Source organism: Lygodium microphyllum, chromosome 25, assembly GCF_053477565.2.
Source record: "Lygodium microphyllum isolate KBCC chromosome 25, Lygodium_microphyllum_v1.1.10, whole genome shotgun sequence".
Taxonomy (NCBI): domain Eukaryota; kingdom Viridiplantae; phylum Streptophyta; class Polypodiopsida; order Schizaeales; family Lygodiaceae; genus Lygodium; species Lygodium microphyllum.
Window position 1 is genome coordinate 90,441,727 of NC_141159.1, and position 27,706 is coordinate 90,469,432.

At 38.5% G+C, this 27,706-nt stretch overlaps 1 protein-coding gene across 1 annotated transcript; it reads left to right on the top strand.

The window, feature by feature from the left end:
* The first annotated feature begins 20,317 nt into the window (after positions 1-20,317).
* On the top strand, positions 20,318-25,743 carry LOC148014486 (PITH domain protein (DUF1000)). The gene is made up of 8 exons (XM_087666940.1): positions 20,318-20,532; positions 20,644-20,730; positions 21,252-21,375; positions 21,644-21,692; positions 21,789-21,846; positions 21,931-21,977; positions 22,059-22,136; positions 25,555-25,743. The coding sequence occupies exons 1-8, from the start codon at positions 20,503-20,505 to the stop codon at positions 25,607-25,609; spliced, it is 528 nt and encodes a 175-aa protein (XP_087523066.1). The 5' UTR covers positions 20,318-20,502; the 3' UTR covers positions 25,610-25,743.
* The last annotated feature ends 1,963 nt before the right edge of the window (positions 25,744-27,706 follow it).

Sequence of the window (27,706 nt, forward strand, 5' to 3'; positions counted from 1 at the left end):
CCTAGCAACACAACTATCCAAGCACTCCTTTTGAACTTCATGATTTTGAATATTGGTGAGAGATCTTGGGGTTTTTTCTGACTTTGAGTTTCTAACTCACTACTATGAGTATTGCATTCTAAGTTTTTTTTTCTTAAATGGACTAGCATTTTGTTCTCAGTAGATTAAGTTGGTTGGGGAATTTCTAGGTTAGAATCACTACTTCCATCCGTCTCAAAGTTAGAACTTATTGTGGTATTCTGTTGGACTTTAACTAGCTCATCTTGGACTGTGAATATCTTAGGATCTAGATAGTGGTTATTAAGATGGTGTCTCATTTGTTTATAGTCAATCTCGCAATGATTATGTCCAACTCTAAGCTCAATCTCACAATGATTGTGTCAATGAGCAAGCTCTCAATTTCAGAGGGTTTGGGGTCCATATAGATTTTCTCAATATGGTATAATCATCTGTGTCAAAATCTACCATATCATAATCAAATTCATCTTTGTCTTGAACAGATTGGCAGTCCTCTGAGTCACTCACTTAGTATCTATAGGTTGTTTCTTCATCACCAAGGCAACAAAGTGGCTATTATGAAAATTGAAAAGGACTTGATGTAGGTTGGTCCATTTCCATATGGGGTTTTTTAACAACTCTTCAAAGATCAAATTAGTGTCTGCTCAAGTAGAGAAACATGGTAGCTACTAGTTGAGGATCTTGCATAATGCAAGCATATCCATCGAGGTAGGATAGCCCTAGAAAGTTAAAATTGTCGAGTCAAGGGCCATCATAAGGGAGCAGCACTGAGATTGATACTACGTGAGGTTTTGTCATAAGGATAGAAATATCTCATGCATCTTTCTAAGTCAAGAATTCATGCTTCAATTAATATTCCAACTCTTCTATAAATGGCAATTCCAAGGTGGCGAGAATGTGCATCCAATCCTATTGATCCTCAAGAGAGGGGATATATCTAGCCAATGATGAAGAGGTTGGAGGGTCATTAGAATCTCCACATAAGAGTGTTGAGATAGCATCCAAGTCAATCCGTGAGGCTTTCCAAGATTTAATCTCAATGTGGACTACCTATTCTTTCTAATTCCTAGAAAGACTAGACCATTGTCCCAATCCTCAATGAGACATGCATTGCCTATCAATGATTGGCCAAGAAACTAGTCATAGTCTACTCCTTTTATGACAAAAAAGTTAACCTTGAATTGTACCCAATAATCTTGACCAGCCAATCTCTTAAAACTCCAATTGATCTAACTTTAAACCCATCAATGATTATCAAATTAAAATACACTAGTTCAATCAGCAGATTTTCCCAAGCTTGGAACATGTCTTCATTAACTATGCTCACACCCACTCCAATGTCAACTATTCCTCACCGAATAGTATCTCCAAGGGTCTCCAAAATAAAAGCAGTGTGTTGCTCAACTCCTTCTTAGAACATGTTAGCCCTTAAAGTGCTTAGGGTTGAAGTTGCACTAAATCTAGGCTATGGAATAGGGTTAGATCTAGTAGGGTTCATTCCTTCTACCCAATATTTTGATCCTTGCCAAATTAAAAAGCTATCTTTGAGTAGATTTCCAAGTGGAATGGTAACTTTCATGGATGGAAGAATTGCAATAATGGTTGGTTTGATAGTCTCGCCCATGTACTATAGGTTGCTTGCATTAGAAATAAGAGAAAACTCTTATTCTATGGCTTATGATTCACTTGGGGATTTTGTTACAATTTTGTCAAGTTGTCATGGCTTCTCTTTATAGAGGTGTACGGGATAGGCTTGGAAGTGTTGAGAAATAGAACATAGGTTAAGTCATATCCTATGGTTGTATTAAAGTGGAAACGAGGCTAGGTGTAAAGAGTCCTACAGTCTAAGTATCTGTCCACTTTGGGAGATACTCACTTATGTACATTGAGAGAAGAAGAAGAATGAAGATGAAGATGAAGATGAAGAAGATGGATTGAGCCTCCATATCTTGTGCCATCTCCCTTCTTTTGTTCATCTAAATTGAATCCTTTCAGTTAGTGTCAAAACAAGAGCATGGCATTCAAGAATAAAATTGAGGAGTACGAAAAATTAAGGATTATATTGAATTCAAATCTTGCTATATGTGCCATTAAATCATGTACAAAGCCTCATCCAATCAATCCAAAACAAGTACACGGATTCAAAGAGCCATTGTAGCTTGGGTTTTGGGCATTAGTGCTCACTTTGACTACATTTGGGAAGCTTATAAAGGCTTCAAACAATAGATTATAGCTAGGTTCCAATTTGCTTTGGGATGCAAATTGAGATGTATGCTTATGCCAGAAGCTTTGGGGTTGTTTAAGCTCAAGGCTTTGCTTGAGCAGGGAGCCTGCTTATGCCCAAAAGCACAAGGGAAACTTATAAATGAAGCATGCCCTAAACTTCCTTAAGAGCCATAGAGGAACAAAAGAAGGCTACAAAGACTGGATAGATAAAAATAGGAAGGTTTTACATTAGATATCTATATGCATTTCAAAGATATTGATCCCCCACATCAAGAAAGCTAGCACATGTAAAGATGCTTGGGAGATCATTGAAAAAATGTATTGCACTTGCCCTAAGCCGAGGAAGATACAGCTAAAGCATAGATTACATGATGCATGGCATGGGAATCGAAGCATTCTTGATTATGTTACTGAGATAAAGTAGATTGCAGAGAACCATGCTTAGATAAATGCACTTGTGGGATGATGATGATTTTATTTCTGTTACTTTGAATGGACTTGGACCTGTATGCAAGTCTCTTGGCACTACTATTTCTATGAGAGGTAGTTCTATACCTAACTTTCAGGAGTTAGTTTATTTGTTGATTACTTGAAAAATAAAGTCAAAAGTGTAGTCTACCATTAGAGAGGTTGTGATAGCTCATCCAAAGCTAGAGGATCTTCATATGGTTGTGGAGACAACTTTGCATGTGGTTGTAGCTCTTTTGGTAATGGAGACTTTATGTCTAAAGTGTTGGGTTCCAATATACTTACCCCACACCCTAGGAGTACATCTCACCCTTAGACACCTTAATTCCACCTCCTAACCACTCATCCTTAACATTAACCCATCCCCTTAGCCACACTCAAATAAATACACCTAGAATAGGTCCCATTTAAGCACACTCCACTCAAGGTCATTTAACCTTTAGCATCATCACCTAGACCTAACATTTGTAACCTTCCATCACATCTAGGCACAACACACTTAGACTCAGGTCACCAAGGTTCACATCTCACACGACCTAAATATTTAGTCATTATACAATTGCATTCAAAGGGGGGGTGGAGTTGATTGAGGTTGATAAGAACATTGGGGCTTAAATTCAAATCATACAAGGGCTTGTCTAGGAATGTGTCAAGACTAAGGGACTGAGCTAAGATGCCAACATCTAAGCCAACAATTTTAAGAAATCATGATGGAGGACTAGAATTACTTGTAAGCTTTTGCCATAATTCACTTGACAACTCTATCCAAGCTTACTTACAAAGGAGCCAATGAACTATCTTATCTCTTTGAGCCACACAAGTGAGTTTTACTCACCTCATTTGACTAAGATTGGTCAAGTGACTTGCCTCAAAGCTTGTTACTTAACTTCGAGATAGCATTGTTCAACACACTTGGTTGCACACTTCCTAGAACCTGCCAAGGGTGATTGATTTTCATAAGAACTTAAGCACAACCTTACCCACAAGCCTACATGGTCAATAAGATCAACCTCCATGACACAGTGACCCTTAGATACATTGGCCGGAGAAGGGAAAAGTATAGAAAAGCAACATTAAAAACCTAGATTTGCATGCAATTCCAATCACATAACTCGAGGAGAAAAAACCTCACCCCAAACTAATACACAAGAAAATCTAGATCTAAGCATGCCTAGCTAACCATTGAAGGTAAAACATAACACACTAGCACCATGACCTTTGAAGACCCATTGTCCTAACCAAACTCAAGGTAAGAAGTAACTTCCTTAAGAGTACAATTGTATATTTCATCCCCTTGCAAATGTTAAAGGCTAAGCAAAACTATAATTAGCTAGAAAATAGCCCAACAACATGAATGTTGGCCTTGGGTTTGATTTATTGAAATTCTCACAAGACATCCAACAAGTTATCACACAATACAACCATCAAATGAGAATAGAGTATAGAGGAAGACTACTAGAAAAAACATTGATAGACACAATGATAGAAAGAAGGTTAGATAGAGTGTTGGGGGTAAAGGCACTTGTGCCTAGCCACCCATGTATTAGTTACACTAATAGTGTCCGCACACCCACACACATGTACATTTTAGGTGGTGAATGCCCATCATTGTCACTTCATTCTTTATTCTTTCATTGACATTTGAATAAAGGGAAGGCTAGTCACACATTGTGACTGTTGGAGTTCCCACATTTTGTGTCTCTCTCTTTCTTGCTCTTGCTCCTTCCACGATAGCTCTTGCTTCCACTCGCATTCTTGGTATCAAATCCATCTTCCTCTCAAGAGTTCAAGCCCAACCCAGCATTGCTCAACCTATGGAAAAAAGCTTCAGCTCATGATTTCAATTGCAGCCATGGATTCTTCACCTCGAGGTATTCATTGACCTCTACCCTCTCCCCGACTTCTTCTTCTCACCTAAGGATTGTTCCAAGATTTTCCTGGGACCTACTAGAGCTTCCCCAGTGCCACATTCCACTCAACAGAGGCAACAGGAGTGGCTAGCAATTCAGTGTGAGTTGTGCTTGTTTGTTGCCCCTCTTCCCTAATCAGTTTGCTTCACCCTACCTCATCTCCAGCTCCTAGCATTGCTCTTAGCCTTTGGGCAATCACTTGAACTGGCCAAAATCTTGCAAATCTGCTTACTAAAAGTCTCTCAGTAGTGGAGCATTTTGCCTTCCTTAAGAAGTTGATGGGCATTGGATGAGATGACAACTTTCCTTATCTTGTTGTACTTATGTACATTTGTAATTTGTCACTTTTTTCTTATTCCCTCCTCATTAAGGGCACATTTGCCTTTAAGTGGGAGGTTGTTGGGGATAAAGGCACATGTGCCTAGCCACCCGTGTTTTAGTTACACTGGCATTACTCGCACACCTGTACACTATAGCTGGCAAGTGCCCATCATTGTCACTTCATTATTTATTATTTCAGTGACATTTGAATATAGGGAAGGACAGTCACACATTGTGACTATTGGAGTTCCCACATTTCGTGTCTCTCTCTTTCTTGCTCTTGCTCCTTTCACCATAGCTCTTGCTTCTGCTCATGTGCTTCCACTTCAGGGCTCACCTCCCTTCACAGTGACCACTTGCAACAAATAGCTACATAAACAATGGAGATAAGTTATATCACACTCAATTATGAAGCCAAAATAGAATAAATGCAAATAATTACCTAGAGGATATATGATAGAAGGAGGAGAAAGTGCTAAGCAACCACATCCAGACCTTGCACCTTCAAAACTCCACACTTGACACATCAACAATCAAAAGAATTGGCACCGCTCTAACTGCTTCAATTTTGACTAGGCTTGAAATAACACTAGGTTCGAGAGGCCAATGCAAAATTATGATTTTTACGAAGCAAGTCAATAAGTACATTATACAAATTTTTTTAACAATTTAAACATGTCCATGAGGCTAATAGCCTCCAAGATAATGACAAAAGAGGGTACAAGTTTTTCAGTCCTATGAGACTAGGAGAAAAGGCAAGACTTGGTTTATGAGTCTTAATAATATTGAGAAGAATAACTTTAATGTGCTCAAGGACTTGTTCATTAAGAGGTTCTTCAAAAGCTAGATACACATATAACTTCATTGTTAAGATTATGAATGTGATCTAGAAAGGCAATGAGGAGATCTAAGACTACCTCACTCACATGCATAGTCTTTAAAGGAGAAACCCTAAGGTAGAACAAACCAATCAAAAAGTTGTAGCCATGCTCTTCATGAATGGGATTAAAAAATAAAGAATTGCACAAGGCTCTAGCTAGCAACTTAAGATTACAACATGATAGATTAGCGAAAGTATATGGAGACCATTAGAGTTAGTAACATGTTCGAAGTGTAGTGAGTTCACCTCCTTACCTTTGGATCAATGGCATGACTTGAAGGCTCACAGGCAACTCCATGACAATAATACTCCTTGATCTTTGCTCCACTCCATAGCTTTCAATCTGATCCATGAGTTCTCAAACTTAGAGAGAAAAGTTAGAGAAGAGAAAAAGAAACCCAACCTTTCTTGCACTTTGCCACTCACTCAAGAAGAAGGGGAATAAGAGAAGAACAATAAGAAAGAGAGGAGCTTCACTTTCCAAGCCCCTCACTTTCCCTTACTCTCAAGATGACACAAAAGAAGAGAGACTAGAAGTAAGAAGGAGAAGAAGAGAGCTCTCAAGTTTACATACCATAAGAATGAGATTATCCATTCAAATTTCAGCTTTTATATGTGGGTTAAGTTGGGCACTCTATCCTTCTTTTTGACTCTTGACCAACTCTTCATATTCTATGCATATACTTTAGATTAATTTGAATTAATCTCTCAAAAGTGAGCAGAAAGCTAGTGTCCACAACCTTGCTTAGCTATGGGTCTTCCTCTCCAACACCAACAAATATGACAAGTTGCATCACAATTGAGCCTAAAGACTCTCAAAATAGTATTACAAATAGTTACACAACTATGGGCTTTAATAATAGAAAATTATTACATTAATACTATGAGTGGTCCAAAGGATTAATCCTTCAAAATATTCTCGATGCCTTATGCCTTTGCTGGATTTGTGATGGCATTTTGCCTTTTGCCACTTTTCATTTATAATTAACATTAGTCCCCTTCCATTGGAATGCTAGACCCATGACACTCGTCTTCAAAGATAGCATACTTTATCTTGCACCATATATTAGGAAGGTTGAGGGTAGTTGGATGGACATGGTAAGGAAGAGTAGTGGTTACCATTGAAGCTTGATGCGATAGTTGGAGTTGCCTTTAGATGTCATATATTAAGTAGAAGTGGTGGCTTAGGATAGATGAGGATCTTCAAATTGAGATCTTTTGTTACTCAATTTGTTGGATATTAATTACAAAGAGAAAATGACCCATAATTTGTGGAAACAAAACAATATTCTATAAAATTGATTAGATGTTGTATTGAGAGCCGGTCTCCCTCTCATGCGAATTGTATGTAAAATGGCATCATGAGATTACAATTTGTATTAGCCAATATTTTGATCAAGAATAAGGTGTAGATGCATAGAATAAAAGGCATGTCCAATCAAAAGGCCACAAAATAGGGCAAGTTGCTCAAGGGGGATGGAGAAACCCTATGCTAGAATCTATGTATAAAGAGGGTGAAATGTAAATTTTGAATTATTGATTTCTTGCAACTCTTGTAACTTGAGACTAAGAGTGAATGAGAGGGAGTGAAAGACTATTTGTAGAGTGACGGAGATGGTTATACAAAGCTCCTTGTGTCCTATTCTCCTTCTATAACCCATCTTTTTGGTGAGTGCTTACAAGAGTGAGAGTGTATGAGCTAAGAATGTGAGAGGGTGAGAGATGTGAAACAAGAAGCCTTGTTCTTCTCTCCATCTCCTTGACTTCATCCTTGATATATCCTCTCCCTCTTATTGTAATAGTGAAGCAATATCAAAGGCAAAGGAGAATACATTCTAATTGAGAGGATAAAACAAGCTAATGCGATGACAAAAAAAATGGTAAGTATAAGTAAGGGAATTATCCTATCATTTAGTTGTAGATCTTATGTGTGAGTAGACTAGATGAGACGTAGTCGTGTGCTTCATGCATCAAAACTCTTAAATCAATAAGAATACATTCAATGATCCCAACATCAAACTCATAGAGCATGATATTTTGGTCTCATTTTTCTAGGGCTAAGCACATCAATTACCATGTCACCGAGAGCACATCAAACTCTTGAATCAATAAGAATGCTTTCAATGGTCCCAACATCAAACTCATAGAGCATGATATTTTTGTTTCGTTTTTCTCTGGCTGAGAACATCAAGTACCCAGTCACTTGCATGCCTTATTTCATGGAATAAGAGAGATGCTTATGGATCAACTTTGAAACATGCACAAATAAATAGTTAAAATTTCCCTTTTTCTTTCCTTTCATTGATTGACATGGAAATTCTCATATTCATTCCTTTTATGTCAGATTTTATATTAGTAGATGAAGCATCTTGTTGTGTGGTTTATGGCATAAGTCATAAGCATAAAAGACTCATGTGTATCCTTGTATCTTATTTTGAGAATGTAGAGAAAAATAAATGGAGACATCATTGGAGGCACAAATACACAAGATGGAAGAATAGAGAAATTTATTAAAAATGAGTAGCATAGAACAATGAGCTAAAAGCTTGTGTGACGCCTTACAAAACACATTGTGAGAAGAGGGCTCATTTTGGTATATGTTTTGTAGTGTAGGGACAAGAGGAAAGAAGGGGCACCTTCCTGCACATGAACTAGGCTTCAAACCATACTGTTGAGAGAGTGTCTGTATTCATGCAAGATAAAGTAGATCCAAAAAGAGTGGTACTAAGGTTAGTGTTTTATTTTTTATTGTAAGAAAGCAAGTAGAAAAAAGAAAGAGTTAAAAAAGGGCCAAAAAAGCATCTTCATCATCATCCTCCTCTTATGCATCATTTCTAGATGCACCATGATTTCACCTTCCATATCACCATGATCTCTACCATCACATCATCCATCGCCCTAATGCAGCCATCATCATGATAAATTAGATTGTTGCCCTAGTTGTCCTCATCAACATCAACAACAACATCATTGTCAGCATCATATTCATCAAATTTTAAACCAATTTTGTTGTTGCATACCATATTGTGTGCACACTAATCCCCATGTCGATCTAGGGCACCATAATCCTAGAAATGATCATCATCAACATCGACATCTCACTCATCATCAAATCGAGTTTTGGGTTTAGGGTTATGTATATGCTTTCCATGGTCTTTCACAAAATCCAAGGCAACCTGCTTTGCATAAGATTCTAAATACCCTACTTGAAGCAAATCTTTATAGATTGCATATCTATCCTCATTACCCTCAAAAAAGAGTATTAGCATCATCACTATCTTTACCATGACTATGATCTTCCATCATAGTATCCTCATCACCTATATCCACAGAGATAGAATCACGGGTCCATTTCAACAAAGCATCCATAATCAGGTCAAGAAATTGCATTCGAGAATATTGTTAGAGAGATAGGCATGTGAACACTATGTATGCAAGGGTGGATAAGGGTAGCTAGGTGTGAATGAATTGGAGGGCAGGGGCAAACCCTAACCCTAGCCATCTAGAGGCTATTTAAATAACCTAAAGGTCACTCTCAAGCTTCAACTAGATGAATCCCTAATCCATCAGATTGACCAACTCTCCACAGCCAAGGAGAAAATGGGATGAGCTTGAAAAGCTTTATGGTGCTAAAGGAAAGAACTATAAAATTTTCCTTGAGATAGAATTTTTTAGCTTGGAGTATAAACAAGGAGAGGACCTAGGTAAGTTCATTTCTCACATGAAGGGGCTATCCTCAATTCAAGCTCCAATTCATGATGAAGATGCCATTGCAATTCTCTTAAAAGTTGTAAAGATGGTATTTCCAACCCTTGTAACTACTCTTGCAAATATCCCTAATCCAACCGTGGAAAGCACCATCTAGATGAGGAGGTTTTCCCCTACCCTTTAATTCATTCACACCCAGTTGCCCTTATCCACCCTTGCATACATAGGGTTCACATGCCTATCTCTCAACATCCCCCCCTCAATGCCAGAATGGCATTGGACCACAAGACATGTTAATGCCCCCCCTCAAACAAAGTGGGATGCCTTTATAAATTAGGCTATAAGGGTGCTTATAAGTAGAGGATTTGTAGATTTAGAAAAGTCGATCAATAGGTGGGTTGGAGACAAAGTTGGCCTCCAATTCTTTTAGTACTTTAGGGATGGCAGGACATTTACTAGTAATATGCCATGTCTTCTTACATTTGTTGCACTTCATGTTGTCAGTTTATTTTTTCCAACAGTTGTTGACAAGATGTCTCTTTTTGTTGCAGAAGGAGCATTTGGCCATCTAGAGGCTATTTAAACTGCCAAAAGATAACTCTCAAGTAGAAAAAGTGTACTAGTTGTACTTGTGAACAACTCATTAAGCAAGATCTTCTTCTTGTACTTGAGCTTTCTCTCTCTCCCTCTTGTGCACACTCTCTTTCTCTCACTCCGATATTTCAACACGTATTCATACAAAGCAGCCAAAAAACAACCCATGCGTGATTTATGGAACACCTTCTTTGTCTTGAACACCTTAATTTTTGTCATAATCCAATCATGCATAACCGCTGCCCAATTAGGTACATCAACATTTTCAGCATAATAAATGAGCCCATAAGTCTCACGAGCAATAGAATCAGTTTTTTTGTACATCATAAACCTCTCCATGAACCATCATAATTGCATCTTTTGGGCTGCATTGATGCACTTCAAGACATAGACATCACACGAACCTGTAGCAACCCCAAATGCTACATTCATTTGCTCATTCAAGCACCATCACAATGTGGGATTGACATTCATAGACAATGCTAATACTCGACTCACCACAGTCGTAATGAGATCGATACGACCAGTGATCTTTCCCTAAGATTGCCTCATAATGTCAAGTTGAATTAAAGCATGTACATTTGATGCCCATGTTGCCCAAGGTAAACATGCAAACTCATACAACCCAATCTTCTCCAACCACAATTTGGTGGGAGCATGATCAACATCCAAGACCAATGTAGAGTGTACAAATGGTGTGTGAGCAGTACTAGGACTAGCTACTTGAAATGAAGCTTTTGGTGCTGCCTCCATGCTATACTGCTCTGACCGCTCCTCCTCCACCAAGTCAAAGTCTGCATCATTGTCATCATCCATGCAAGCACGCTTCTTCATGAACTGTTGCTTGGCTAAGCTGCGTCGAGTATGGGTCATGGCATAGATTGCATGGCGATTCACCGATGACGATGGTGAGAAGGAGAGGAAGAAACAAATGAAGGGGTCTTCTTCTCCATTCGAATCAAGTAGTCGAAGTTGTCTAAGTGTTGAGAATATTTTGTGCCATTTGTCCCATCAAAATGACACACAAAAGACCACTCTTTGTCATCACTGCATGTCACTATTAACTTTGTACAACATGGAAAAATTAAATTGATCTCTGGATAATAAGGTTGAACCAATCTTTTCAGCCTAAACCCATTTACTACAAGCTTCAACACATTTCCTTGCAAATCCTTTAATAAAAATGTGCACTAACCAATATCCTTGAAGAACACAAATAGGCCTACATACCGAAACTTTAATTTGTTGGGAAATTTTCCAAGTTAGGAGTTATAAACAACAACCCAATCTCCTTCTTGAAAATTTTTCTTTTTAACATGTCTAATTACCCAAGCTTGTCTTCATTGTTGTGTAACTCCTGAAATGTAGGCAGCTAATACTATGTCCTCCTCTAACTTCAAGAGTTGTGCCAATCTATGTTGAGCTCACTTCTCAAGACCCAACTTATGTGTAACTGTAATTCTCAAGCTTGGTACCACAAATTCCATAGTCACTACAACCTATAATCCATACACAAGTCTTAAGGGTGTAAGCCCTGTTGTAACCTTATATGCTATCCTAAAATCCCACAATGCTAATCAAGTTTAGCATCCTAATATTCCCTGTTATTCTCAATAATTTCTTCAAGATACTGAGTAAAATATTGTTGGAACTTTCAGCTTGACCATTAGTGTGAGGATGATAGGGGGTAAACTTTTAATGTAAAATCATATGCCTGACAATTAGCTCATGGATAACCTGATTTAAGAAATGCTTACCCCTATCACTAACCAACTCAATAGGGCATCCAAACCTGGTCATAATATTAGAATATGGAAATTTGGCTACACTAGATGCTTTATTGTCCTTCAGTTGCTTGAGCCTCTATCCATTTGGTACTATAATTTGTACAAACCAAAATATATGGGTTACCTATCCTTTTGGTTGTTGGTATAATTGACCCAATAAAATCAATCCCCCACTTCTAAAATGGCTCAAGTGGAAGTACAAGATGATCTTGCATCTTGTCCCTATCAAGAGGTTGACCCTCCTTCAGACATTGCAAACACTCTTTAACATACTGATGAGCATCTTTCAACATAGTAGGCCACCATAAACCTATTTGCGATATTTTCTAGCCTGTAATCTCCCTTGAAAAATGACCACTTGATAGTAGAAATGAGCTTCATGCAGAATTGTTGGTTGCTCGAATTCATGAACACACCTTCTTAAGACATTATCTACTCCCCTTCTATATAATGTGTTCATAATAACCTGAAATGCTCTACTCTTCAGTGCCAATCTTCTTCTTTGATCTACTGTAAGGTGTGATGGCATAATCCCTTCCTTCATGAAATGCAACAACTGATCATGATATGAATTGTGGTTGATTACCTAAACCTCAAAGAGTTCAACATCAGAAAGCTGAGTAGGAACACCTACTTCAGCCTCATCATTTTCCAATCTACTTAAATAATCAGCTATATCATGTTCTTTCCCTGGGTTATGGATAACCTTGAAGTCAAACTCCTATAACAACAACATTCGTCTTGCTAATCTACCTATCAATTGAGGTTTTATCAAGAATAAGAGTGCTTGATGATCCACATGAAAGATTAGTTGATTTCCCAATAAAGAATGCCTAAATTTTTGCACAGAGAAAACCATGCCAAGTGCTTCTCTTTCTATAATTGAAAATTTATTTTCAGTAGTGCTTAATCTTCTGCTTGCACAATAGATCGGTTTGTACTAGTTGGGTACTTTATCCTCCATAAGTATAGCTCCCATAGCTAGATCAGAGAAGCATCAATAAAGACATGGAAAGGTAAATCCCATGCTGGAGGTTGCAATATTAGGGCTACAACTAACATCATCTTGAGAATATTAAAGGCTTTCTCTTGATCTTCCCTCCAAACAAACTACATCCCTTTCTTGGTCAAAGTTGTAAGAGGAGAACAAATATGTGACAAGTACCTTAAATACATGTTATGCCACTTCACTTGCTCAACAAACCTCATAACTTCCTACACAGTAACTGGAGCCTTAGCTTTCTGAATAGCTGCAATCTTTCTTGGATCTATGCTCATACCTTCCTTAGACAAGATGTGGCCTAAAAGCACACCTCTCTTTGTTGCAAACACTGACTTGAAGGGGTTCAATGACATGCCAAATCTTCTACATCTCTCAAAACATAACTTGAGGTGTTTTAAGTGTTCTCTCCTGTGTTGCCAAAAACACAGAAATCATCAACAAATACCCTCACAAAATTTGTTAAATATGGCTCAAATGTCTTATGATCAGCTCCCTAAAACTCAAGAGGTCCATTCTTCAATCCAAAGTTCATGACTGTGCTAACATATGCTCCCCGCTCAGTGATAAAGGCTAGCTTATCCATATCTTTTGGATGCAACCTAATTTGATTGTATCCTGAAAACCCATCCAGAAAATTGTACATTTCGTGACTACCACATCATCAAGGAGAGAGTTGGTAAAAGGAATCGAGAAGGGATTTGTAATGGTAGTTGCATTTAATTTCCTGTAATCCACACAGACTCTAATTCTCCCATTATTCTTGGGCACCACAACAATAGGAGAACCAAGTAACCTCATTAATCGGTTTGATAAACCCAACTCCCAAAAGCTTGTCAATTTCTTCCTTGACCTGTTTGGCATAGTTAGGATTCATTCTATACCTCTTTTGACTAATTGTCTTAGCATCTTTCTTTAAATTTATCATGTGCTAACACATAGCTGGATCAAATCCTTTCATGTTCGTATAATCCCAAGCAAAAATGTCCTGAAACTCTTTACACAGCTTAATAAGATCCTGCTTGAAGTTTTCTTCCACAAAAGTATTGACCTTGATAGGTTTGGCCTCCTCTTCAAGATTCAATTTAACTTCATGAACCTCATCCTCACCTACCCTTGCAAATCTTCTCATTGTATGCTCATATCTTAGTTCAGCCTAAATAATGGCTTTCTATCCTTCTGCATCCAATACATTAGGATTGTCCATAGAACTATCCACACTAGTTTGCTACTTTTCAAGTACTTCTTGCTAAGAAACTTCAAGATGACTAATTTTGGTCCTGAATTATTTTATATTGCTCATTCCATGGCCTGTCTTGAACTTCAAGTTGCTCATGACCTTCAGGAAAGCCTTCAAAATTCTGTCTTGTCTGGTTTTGAACTACAAATTGAATTGCTTGGTGTCCTAGAACTTCATTTCCTAACACTTATAAGAGAATCCCGGTACTCCTATAATACTATCCACATCTATTTCAAAGGCTAGAACCATAGAAGGATTTGCCTGAAGAAATAATTCCTCCTCATCATCTTCCACTTCATCTGCAAGGTTAATAGTTTGAGGTCTAGAGGAACTGTTTAAGATAGCCTCATTAACTGTTGACAAGCTGATTCCCTTGAGTATTCTGAGGATACATACATAATCATTCCCCCATTTCCTCCTCAGTTTGGCCAATTTAAACCACAGTATACGCAAAAGCATTGTATAAGAATCCCCAATTTTTGACATTCTTAACACAACAAAACTCACCCTGAATTTCAAGCCAACCACGCGAATTTGTTGATTCCTAAGAATACCCACTAGCTATAACGTCCTTTGGTCTACCATCCTAACCTAAAATGGGGCTGGTAGTAGCTCCTCTTGCTTGGTTGCCAAATATGTATGTTTAGGAAGTATATTAACTCTTGAACCCCCATCTAATAGGGCATCATCATGCTTTCTTCCTACATACTTAACTTGAATGGTAGGCACTTGGTAATCCAAAACTTCTTGTTGGGTTGGCATAACTACTTGACAGTTAGGAACTGCTTGATCCTGAACTGTTGTACTTTCAAGAACTTCTTGTTACTTTTGGCTAATCTTCAAGAGTAACTTTTTTTAAAATCCTGGTATTAAATCCAAGTTCTACTCTAGGGTTAAGTGTAGAGAACACTTTGCTAGGGCTTGAAATAGCTCTTCTGAACCTCCTTGCTGTAACTTTCCACCAATTTTACTATCAAGAAATTGTTCCTATTGATCACGAAACCAATTTTGTTGTTTAGGAAAATACTCCTGTTGTTCAGGAAGATACTCATGCAATTCAAGCTTCTAAATACCTAAATCCCCTACATCATCAAATTGATCAAATTTTGATTTTTCGGCAAGTTTTTGCAACTTTCTAACTTGCTTTGTTGACTTTTTCCTTGTCTTCTCTTGTTCTTGCCAATCAAGCTTCAAACCAACTTGGCTTCTTGTAACCACTAAGACCATTGCTTCCTCTTGCCAATCCTCTACTTCAATACAATTAGACCAATCACAATGAACATGCATACTTCCAACATGAATGTTACATGACACCTCCTTTGCCCTTTCTTGAACCTTCTCTTACTGAATTTTCCTATAGCCAACAGTACTTGTACTTTCAAGAAATTGCATTTTCTCATCTTGATTAAGTAACTCTACGAGGACTATTGCAAGTAGGGTAGGTGGATGTTGTGAACAAGATGCTCCCGTATGTCTTTCGTCATTGCAGGACCTTGCTACTGGCATTCCTCTCTTGGTCCTATGCCTTGCCTAAAGTTCACAGTTTGGCCCAACAAAGTGTCCTTGGCCTCCATAATAGTGGCATGCTCCCGTTTGGGTGGTTTGATACTGTACCTGAAACTTTCCCCAAGGCTATCTTGCCTACATTCTTCTAGTTCCCCTGAAGGGCCTCTGAGGCATTGTGTCAGTAATAACTTGATTGATTGTAGCTAGCTGAATAGGTCTTGACCTAGGTTGCATCACTAGCATCTGTTGTGCCATCCTAACATTAGGATTGTACCGACAAGTCCTAGTCTCATGGCCATTCCTCTGACATATCTCATAATACTTTTCTTTCTTCTTGGTATCAGAAAGACCCAAATCCTTAAGCTTTTATTTAATCTTCTTATCAACTTGCTGTCCTCTACCTTTTTCTTATCTTTATCCTTTGCTTTTCTCTTTTAGTCCTGGTTGATCCCATTTTCTTCTTTTTCTTCATGTGCTTCTTCCTACTAGACTCATCATCAAAAGAGTCCTTGAAATCATCATTTGATTCTAAACTATAGTCACTGTCCTCCTCATCACAATCTGTGTTTGAATCTGCATCAGAATTTGAATCCGAAGAATCCTCATCCTTATGGGTCTTTGATTGGGAGGAGCCAAGTCTCCTCTTCACTCTCATAGTAGCCTTGATAAGTGTGTCCAATGTATCATTTTGACCCATCTCCACATTGGCAATGGGGTTCCTACCTTTACTCCTTAAGCCCTTCATAAAGTAAGTGATCTACATTTGAATTGAAGGTGCATCATCAACATCTAACCTGTTTAGCAAGTTCTTAAACCATTGGGCATAGTCCTCCATCAACATATTCTTTTGTTTGTTCTTCCTTTAAATATCTCATGGAGTTTTGTCCTTACAGAACCTACCTAAGAATACTATTTTTAAGGCATCACATGTATTGAAAGTTACCATACTGTAACTAGCAAACTAGTCCATGGCCTTTCCCTACAAGGTAGAAGCAAACTGCTACTTCTTGACTTGATCCCTGCACATTTGGTTGAATCCACTGACTGTCCACCTTGTCCTTGAATTGTGCCACATGGCAGTCAGGGTCTTCCTTCTTTTTGCATGAAAATGTAGATGCTCGAACCAACAAGCTGATTTTGGTTCATTATGTTTTGCTTCTTGGGCTTCCTTTGAGGTAGTATAAAGGATTAAAGTTTAGAGATATCTAAGATGGGATTTTGGCACTCCACAAAAGAAATGTCCTCCCTAGCACTATATGCTGTAACCTCTCAAGTGCTTGTCTAGGAGAAGTATCCTAATGTTTAAGTAGTAGTATTGCTCCCTCATCATCTAACAAGTTTGGAGATTCTGTTGAGGTGGCAGGGGAATGAAATGTTGTCAAGGTACTTGCAAAGGTACCCCCCTCCAAAGAATCCTACCTTGCATCAATAAATTGCTCTTCATCTAGCCTGCCTAGGCCTTTTGCTCTACTCCTATCATTTAGCCCTGCAACTTGCTGTTGTTGTCTTGCTAAGGCTTCCCTAAATTCTCAAGATTTGCTCCTCGTAAGGATAGGATTGGACAAATAAGGGTAAGTGTTTGACATAAATGCTGCCCATAAAAGGCACTTGATATGCCCTCAATGCCATCAGCATTCCTACCGCTTAATCTTGCAGCCCAATTTTATGAAAATTAGTTCTAGGCATGTGCCTAAATCAGGAAAATTATTTCCATATGAAACTAGCAGGGATCACCAAAGTGTTATGGCTTCTCAAGGCTACAACAAAAATATAAGAACATACCGATTTGCTGACACACACAAATTCATTACAGCCATAACTTCTACGCAGTTTCCAACAACCATAACCGAAAACATTCATAAACACATAATTCATGATCGGCCACTTAGAAAATCAGAGAAACGAGACACAATAATAGAGATCAACCATTAGGAACCAACCAAACATGGCACTGTCATTCTTCATTTTCAATTTCATTTATCTAATCTCAAATGATACAAATGCCTGAATATTAGGACAGGTGCCTGCATTTCAGGTAAAGGTATCACATGACATATAAAGTTAGTTTCACATAGGTTGATCTCTCATAACACATGCACACAAAGTTTAAGGTATGAAATAACATTAAATATATGGTGGCATTCAAGTCCTAATAGGTTGTTTGGCACCTTGTTGAATATTCCTAGTTATTAAGGTCATTTAAGTTTATGGTGCAATAAATTTCACATTGATTAGTGCACAATGCATAATGCACACATGAACATGAGCTAGCACACGATGCATGTGTGCACATGAGTGCATGTACTTCTCACATACTTGATATATACCCATACTCCACCACACACCCACACTCACTCACTACATCCTAGTGCACTACAAAGTGCACTGAGTCATCACCTCAGTGTGCACAATGCACAGTGCACACACACATGGCACCGCAAATAATTACATACACTCCACCTTAGACCACTCTAGGGTATTTCTTTTATAAGTGCCCATAATTTACTGCATATAGTCACCTTAGCTCACATAGTGCAAAGTGCACTTGTGCATGTGCACTAGCACATAGTGCACACACGCCATCCTACACCAATCTTCAAGCACACTTATTATACGCAAGTAATTTGAACTATCGACATTGCACTAAACCATTATTAGTATGGTACATGCACATGGCTTAAGCGAAGGCTTGACTACCCAACAGGACATTGCTCTTGTATTGAGTGATAAAAGCGCAGTGATTAGCACCCTAAAAGGGAAGATTGTCATAACAAAGGTGGAATAATACCCTAATCATAAGAAGCAATTGTGCATAATTGATAAGGTTAAGGAATAAGTGGAAGTAGTGCATAAGGAACTACCAAGCTAGATTTAGAAACCATGTGTCTCCCTAGCCTCTCTAACACTTTACATAAATCTTTATTTGCTCAACCCTTCAAACTTGGTAACTCTACCACCATTGACACGCTTTATTGTAGCCAACATACACACAAGCGAGAGACCACAACTCCAAATGCTACATGACAATATAGATTCCAATATCAACATATAGAACCTAGCATTATCTCAACCCTTGTATCCATTAACATTGTAGTTCCACTTGGAATTTTGATGAAAGGAAGCCCCATCATATAGCAAGCATTCAAAAGTTGGATGGATAGCACAAACTCTACACCACTAACATGCAATCTACAACCATTTGTCTAGTCATACCCACTCAGAGAGCCTTGGGTATCAATGCCTTCTAAGAAGGGGTAGAGTGCCATGTTATCCTTCCAATGGAAGCCCTTGAGGACTCTATTAGGAGAGGAATCATTGATATTGAAGTTGGAATTAGCAAAGTTAACAACAATGTACTCCACACTTGGGGGAACTCTCCAATTGAGCATGTCCATTTTAAGTTGACTATCATATATGGATGTAAGGTCCACCCACAAGGTGTATTGAAGGATTATCTAGTCGAAATCACCAAGGTACAATTTTGAGTTAACTTTGTCATTATGAAAGGGGTCAACTATGATCTATTGCTTAGACATTCTTGGATGTAGAATGCATAACTCATTGAGGACAGGGGCAATGGTCTAGTCTTCTTAGGGAACATGAATGATACAATACAAATAGAAATGGACACTTGGAAGATATCTCAAGTTGCCCTATTGGGATTAATGGCACCTATGCCTAAGTGCTCGTGTATTACTACATTGACAATGCTCGCATGCCTGTATACTACAAGTGGCAAGCACCCATCACTGTTACTTCATTCTTTATTCTTTTAATGACATTAGAATAAAGGGAATGATCACACACTGTGACTATTGGAGTTCCCACATTTTGTGTGTGTCTCTCTCTCTTGCTTTTGCTCCTTCCACCATAGCTCTTGCTTTCACTCGCCTGTTCCCAAATCACAAATTTCTAAGGGATGTTCAATGCAAACACTATTATTAACCTCCAACTCGTCTCATGTTTAACGTGAACACATGTATTAATCTATAAATCACTCAATTGTTAATATGGATACTTGCATTAAACTCCAAATAATTCTCTTGTTAAACAATTAGCATAACAATTAACCTACCATTTCATGCCAAAACTCTCACGAACTCCTAATAACTCATCTTTGACACTAACACTCATTTTAATTAACATTTGTGCATCTTCAAATCAAGAGTAACACTCTTATTTGATCTCCAAAACTTAAAGTTGACACCCACATCAACCTATAATGACTAATCTCATTATTTGTGGATCAATATTGATATTAAAGAACCTCATTACCATTGGATTGATATTGATAGGCCTAATAATCTCCTCAGTACCTGTGAATCAATGTTAAGAGTCTTAGTAATCATCTCATTACCTCCAAATCAATGTTAACACTTATTTACATCCGTCACAAGAAGTTTTTGACATTTTTCGTATGTGAGAAAAAGGGCTCTTTTCCCTTGTTTTACCTCGTAGTATTCAACATCATGAGCTTCTACTCGAGAGGCACGAGATACCTAGCTCGGCGCAATTGGGGAGAGGGGCTTGTGGATCAAGCACTTATTGTGTGCATATATCAACACGAACATAATTAAACCTCCAAATCTAAACGTTTTGACACTCCCATGGAATTCCAATGACTAACCTCCAAAGGCGGTACTACAAAAGGCGAACGTGTGTTGAAAGCGAGAACCAGGAAACATATAAAGGTATATCAAAGGCACGCACGATCGAGCGAAAGAAGAAAGGAAGCATCAAAGCTACACTCGATATACAGTAATCTCTGCGTCCTTTAGCCTGAGAAGCAAACCAAAGAAAGAAAGAAAGAAGACGAAGAAGAAGAAGAAGAAGAGGAGAAAACCATGGCTGCCTCTTCCATTGCCAAAGGCCAGGTTAGTATCCATTCCTGCTTCCGGCCGCTTCTCTCCCTCCGTCTTTTTGGCTGTGACATTTTTCTTCACATTAGTAACTTCTGTTCGCATTCACTCGTGTTTTCTGCGCAGGTTGATTTGGTGGACTGTATCGAATGGCCTTCTGTGGAGTGCTTGAATGAAAACAGCAGCCATACCTACGCCAATGCTCTTAAGCAGGTACATGATCCGTCAGTCGAGTCATTCTTTCATGCTTTCTTCTTTTGTTAAATCATCTCATCTGTTCATATCATCCAAGGGCAATTTAAGATCAGTCATGAAACTGTCTCAATTACCAACAAATACAAGTGGGGGGTGGGGTTTAGCATACGCATTTGCTCACCCTTGGATCGATTCTTTTCACCTCAACTATGATGAATATTCTGTTACATGGTGTGACTATCCACACCAAGGTTGACCTCGGTGTCGTTGCAATGATAGGGTTAAGGGAAAATGAGGCCTTGGTGTCTTTGCAATCATAGGGTTATAATGAGGATGAGGCCTTGCGGGCTTTTATACACTTCTATTTACTCACTCTGGGTCATTTTTATCACCTTAACTATGATAGTAATGTTAAATGGTGTGATTATCCACATCAATGGGGGAAATTTTTGCATGAATTTGCTCACTTTCTGACCATTTTCATAATCTTGAGTATTATGAAATGAGGTGGAATAACATCGGCGTCTTTGCAATGACAGGGTTATAGGGAAGACGAGGCCTTGTTTCTAGAGAGTGATGCTGATGAACAACTGCTTATTTACATTCCTTTTACACAAGTAGTTAAGCTACATAGCATCATAATCATGGGTCCGTTTGAAGAAGGTACCTTTTTTGGGTTCATTTCTTTTTGCTATAATGTTTTTAATGAGCTTAGTGTCCATTATATGTCAAAATGTTTTGAAAATTGATAAGCTAGTGAGGTAGTGTCTTAAAACTTTTTGTAAAGACATGGTATCAATATTAACTCACAAATTTCTTATAAAGCTAGTATAGGTAATTACTTTGTCTTGACACTTCTATCATATAATATATGCTTTCTCAAGTCTTCATGGATTGTATTTGAAAGATGCTTTTGCCCTTAATGTTGTAGGTCCGAAAACAATTAAATTGTATGCAAACCGTCAAAGTATGGGATTTAGGTGGGTCTTTCATGCTCACGAAGGGTTTTCTAATAGTGTGATTATTTTATAGTCATTGACAACATCATGACTATTGAGCCCTCATGTTTATTGTAGTAATGTAGCTGATTTTCCAGCAAGCGATGTTGTCACTCTATCACTTGAGCAGTTGAAGGTATGCATAAGGTTTTGATTCTTGTTTTGAGTTATGCACAAGCATTTTTGGATTCTATATATGTTATCATTGGCTACATTTCAGGGAAATCCAGTCCCCTTGAAGTACGTGAAATTTCAAAATGTTCGTAGGTAATGCTACTTTTCATTCTGCTCTATTAAAGCATTGCATGAATTCACGGTATCTCATCTAATTGAACTTAAGTGATGCAGTTTAACAATATTTATAGAAGACAATCAAGGATCAACGGACATAACAAAATTGAGCAAGCTAGCTCTTTTGGGATCCACGTAAGTAGCTATGATTATGATGTTTAGCAAATGTGGGTGTAATTTTCTTTAACCATTGAAGTATGCTTTTATCCTCAAAAGGCTTGAGGTTAGTAAGTCCATCCTTGCATTGCCCCATACTTTCCAAACTTTGGCTCTTTAGTGGATATTTTCCAAACTTTGGCTCTTTAGTGGATATACCTTGTAGTTTCCAAACTTTGGCTTTTCATAGGGCATATCAGGGTTCAATGGTCAAACTAGATTCCATACTAGGTCAATATAGACAATTAGGTCTAGGTTGATCAAACACGATGCTACATTTTGGCTCAATTAAACTTAAGCATGATCATTAATCAACTTGTTATTAAGCGTGGCATACTCATTTATACATGAGCCTAGTTTCATCCATCCATATTGTCTCCCTCTCCATCTTGGAACCCTTTTTGGGCCTTTAGGGGGTTTTGAGTCACTAAAATCAAGGCATCTATCAAACTAGAATTTATAGGTATGAATGCTTAATTTAGACTCCTTAAAACAGCCCCAAAAAGCAACTAAAAGCCTTTCAAAAAACAAAAAGGTTTTATTTTATGAAAAGTAGGATAATTGCTCGAAAATCCTCTATAAAAGAGTATGTTGTGGGCATTGCCTTCCATCTCGATTCATTTAGCCATCAGCCCTTTTTGGAGTGGCTACCCACACTCCAATCAGGAGCTTCCCTTGTTTAGTTTGTCGCTAGCATTAGTAGATGATCACCCTAGTACCTATCTTGGAAGACATCACCTGTCTACTCAGAGGTTCCCTATTATTGTTGGGGGCTATTGCCTTCCCTAGGGGTTGCATTTTGCTACTGCCCAACTCCATCCATATACCAAACTTGAGAAAGTCGTGTACAATAGTGAGTCACTGATTGTGTGGTCAATGGCACGGGCTCCCTCTCTCCAACAGAGCATGCACTAGAATTTGCAAGTGATGAATGATTGATTGTGGAGGGGGGATATAGAGCAAAAAAGGATGCCAAAATGGTATCAAGTTGGTCAGCATAAAATTCCAAAATGATCACCTCGACGACTACAAATAATAACCTAAATGACTCACTAATGCCTGGCACATCCTAGACTCACACATGAGCTGATTAGATCGCTAACTCACCACAACCAACCCCCTTTGTGGGGCAGGAAAAAAAAGAAAGAAAAAGAATTCATCTTCATTTTTTTGTATTTAGAATGAAGCTGATGCGAGGGGTTGAGATTCACGACCAAAATGGTAGTTCATCCCATCTAGCTTTTTTAATGCGGGAAGAGAGGTTAGGACATGCACCTTCATAGGGGAAGCCATAGTGGCCAATCAGGGGCTAGTAGCCTCGGAAAATTGGGAGGGGGGAGAACGATATTATGAAAAGTAGGGAGTATCCGAGGTTGGGAGGCCCAATCGCTGCCAGAATGGAGGTTGGACCGAGAACACAGGAAGTCCAAATCTGGAAGTAATCAGTGAGCCGTAAGAAACACAGCTCCAGCCTTGCTGTTGATGATGTCAGCACCAAGGGGTAGAAAAAGGTTGCCTTCCTCACTCATGATGAAAACACAAGGGCTGCATAGTTGATTGATGATATCCGTGTGAAGTGATGCGAGGGTTTGCACTAAGAAAACACAGAATGCACAAAAGTGACTAAAACACAAGAACATAGACAAGAACACAATAAACACAAATAGAGAAGAAAGAGAACTTGAACTTTAAAGTGAATGAATCAATACTATAATGAATGAGAGAGCATACAAATGCTCAAAGGCACAGCAATGGGAGTAGTTGGAGAGTGACATCCATTGGAGATAGATCCTGAGGTCTATAAACATCAGTTGGAACGGAGAAGAGGGTGAATGTGGAAAGACAACAGGCTGGATACCAAAACGCAGCTGTATGGAGGGCTGGAACTGGTAATCGCAGCATTGAACTACTCAGAATAGGGTGTAGATTGCTGATGTAGACCTCCAGAACAGTGGCAGCACCTGCATGACCAGGTTGGCAGCTAAATGCAGCTGTTTGGGCAGTTGGCCTGAGCAGGGTGGCAGCTGGAAATGGCAGATCAAGGGCTGAAGGCTGTCATGGAGTTTGTCTAGAGCTGGAGAAGTGGTAAACAGCCTGTTGTGTGGCAGTGCAGGAGCAGCAAACACAGGTTAGATAGGGATTTTACCATGATGGTGGAAGTTGGGGACTGCAGAATGACAACAAACGTAGTAGTAGGGTGACCTCTGGGCAGTAGGGCTTGGTTGGAATCAGGGTGCCAAAACCTAGAGAGGGTGCGAAGATTGAAGTGACTTCAAAAAAGGGATGATCTGAGTGGCTGTGCAGCCTCCTATTTATAGATGTGGATCCTCCCAAAATTAGGGATTTGGGTTATGGGATATGGGAACTTTGGTAATCTTTGAGTTTTGGGGCTGTTTTAATGAGCTAATGAAGATTTAATGTAATGCATCTTTTTTAGCTTAACAGTCCTGCTGGTACAATCATGGGCTGCTGCTCCTCCTAGTAGACTCTTGTTCCCACCAAGGTAAATGACGCCATGTGAATGCGCAGTGGAAAGGAAAGTGAATACACAGTAAGAGAGAGAGATAAGGAACAGTGAGAATGAACAACCTGACTGAGACTAAATGATACAATGGTTGATCTTTGTCAACCCCAACATGCAGCTCTAGGTGTTGGTGTGGGTGCCAAACCAAGGCAGGAGGAGAAGATGATGATGACTGAGGCTAGCTAGAAAGATCAGAATGATGGAATAACTGAATAGTGGAGTGGGCTGGCTATCTATAGCCAAAAGACCCAAATACTGGCTGACCTGCACAAAAGACCCAAAAATATGGCAATTGGTTAGGGCACCCAAGTTCTAATGTGGTCCTCATTTGATTTAGATTGAGGCTCATAGGCAGGAGATGACCATACGTGACAGACATGACTGCTAACAAAATGACCTAGGAGGGTTGATTTGCAAGATTTGGGAATTTGCTTTGCATCCAGCTGTATTACCATGTTTATGATTTTAGAAAGGTGCTTTAAATTATTTTATGGCCCGAATTTCAAGTTGTCATGAATCATGAATAGGTAAATGTATGTAAGCCTTAAGGTGCCTTGTGAAGATAGTTGGGTAGCAACTCAGTTGGAATTCAGGGTAACCTGAAGTCCTTGTTCACAGAAATAGCAGGAGACTGAACATTATGTTTACTGTAAGTTGAAGATGATGTTGCAGGTCACGTTTTTCGTGTGTTGATAGTTCAACAATGTGGATTATTATCACATCACAAATGTTTGTGTGTGGTTAATTTAATCAGTATAATTTTTTCCCTGGCTTGTACTTTCCCTTCTCTTTTCTAATATATGTGGCTAAGTAAAAGTTACTTATCTGATTTCTAATCCTTCTTTGGATTCTGATTTGTTTTTCTCTTTGCAGAGTAGAGACAACGAATATGAAAGAACTGAAAAAGATCTCCCCTGAAGATCAATGACTTTCCACCTAAGTTGGTGGTGCATTTCATAGTTTGAACTTTATACATTTAATTCTCAAGATTAATGTACCATAGGACAATCTGAAGTGTAAGGTCTTTCCTTCCCCGGGCAGTCCATTATTTATTTGCTTTTCTTGGTGGACTTTGTTAGTTATTACTGAATTGCAGACTGATATGCTGAGAAGCTGCATGGGGACGATCCCAAGTTCAAATTGTAAAGTCATCAATCAACTGACCAACTGCCTTGCTTACAATGGCTTGTTATGCATTGAAAGGGTGAGTTTGAAGAAAGGTTTGCAACAGGGAAAGGGAGAGGGAAAGTCTGCTATGTATGTGAGATTGATGAGGTCTCAATGTGCAAACATGAAACCTAGCTGGGTAATGCTTCAAGTAGGTCATGTACTACGGTGGAGGCAGGGATTGAGTGAGCAACTGAGGGATGGAGAGAGTGTGAGTCGACACGACCAGTTGACATGCATGCATCTGAAATGATATTGACGTAGTGTACATCTTTGGAGATTTGACCTAGTTTTATTTCCCAATAATACCACTTCTCTAAGGAGGATCTGGATGGGGAGAATTTGGAGCTGACTAGGAAGTCTTTGGTCTTGTTGACCTGCGTTGTGTGTGGTTTTTGGAGTGAGGATTTTCTGAAAACACAGGCTACTCTTAGATTGGCCTGTGTACTTTTCTATCAAATATAGTACTGCATAATCTCTGCCACGTGATAATACATTGTGTTTGACCTTCAAATTCTCTAATGGTCCAATCGAGTTAGAAATTGTGAGACCTTATATTTGCATAAATTGTGTACGTCTATCAAGTAAGTGCTCAATGTATGCTTGTCTAGTAATGTTGAAATGTAGGGGACATTGCCTAGAAAAGTTGTACATTTTCAAGGGAAGCAAGCAAGAGGTTGTTTGCTTTCCTTAAATGCAAGGTGTGGACATGCAGCACTAGATTGATTCATGTACTATTGTCTAAATTGAAAAGCTTGATGTTATATCTCTATTCTACTGTAACTTTATCTATTCAATCCCTGGGAGTGGTCTCCAAATTTTGCCTCAAAAAACTTATGAAAATAGTGTGATTGGAAGTATTTATGCAAACATTTACATATATTACAACTGGTTAGTATATACTGCGTTTTTGGGATTTAATTTTAAAAAGCAGAGACACTATCAAATGGCTTGATACTAAGCTTTGATCATAGTTTGCAGCATGTACTTTTGCAAGATGGAAAAGGTTGTTGAAGAGAAAATAAGGCTTAACACAAATGAGATGCTTGGTTTTCATATAAATGTAAACACAACCATGTTATGGATCTAGTCAGTGACAACCTTATTCTAGACAAAGAAACAAGATTGCTAGATGTATTCCATTGTGAATCATCTATTATGTATGAGAAATTTGCATATTGCTAAGATCGACTTTGTAGACTAAAGTTTGCTTATAATTTTTACTTGGACACTACACACTTTAACACTTTTGTTCTCCACCAATGTCAATTTGTTGGATAGTTGACATCAATAATTCATTACGTCTTGTTTTTATATGAAGCCAGATGTGCCTCTTACAAGAAAGTATGTCAAATTGTTGGATAGTTGACATCAATAATTTGTTATCACATCAATATTTCATTATGTCTTGTTTTTAGATGAAGCTAGATGTGCTTGTTACAAGAAAGTATGCCATTTGTATCCTTTTTAAGTACAAATTGTTTTTATGACCAAGAAAGAATTGCATGTATCAAATAGCCCATAAGGTAAGCTTCTCTTATTGGTCATTATCGATAATTTCATATACGAGCAGAAAGTTAATGTTAAGACTAATAGTTTGGAAGTAGTGCAAACTACGAAAAGCCTTGATGACTTAGTTATATCCAAAGAAAGTTAAGATAGACAACCATTTGCATCCATGTTTTATTAAATCATATGCATCCATGTTCAATTAAACAAAGAACAAGCTTCCTAACAAAACAAATTACAAGGTAACAATTTTGACATTATTTACTAGGTGCTTCATGCTTAGGCCATGCAAAGTGTGGTACCAAGTTGGTGCTTTTCATAAGTGGTGGCATTGTACTTGTTGGTTGGA

Bases quoted from the DNA above. Each gene is read 5' to 3' on its own strand.
- LOC148014486 (XM_087666940.1), top strand. From the start codon at position 20,503: ATGGCTGCCTCTTCCATTGCCAAAGGCCAG. The intron at 20,533-20,643 runs GTTAGTATCCAT...TTTTCTGCGCAG, and splicing joins CTTCCATTGCCAAAGGCCAG to GTTGATTTGGTGGACTGTAT. The intron at 21,376-21,643 runs GTACCTTTTTTG...TTAATGTTGTAG, and splicing joins CATGGGTCCGTTTGAAGAAG to GTCCGAAAACAATTAAATTG.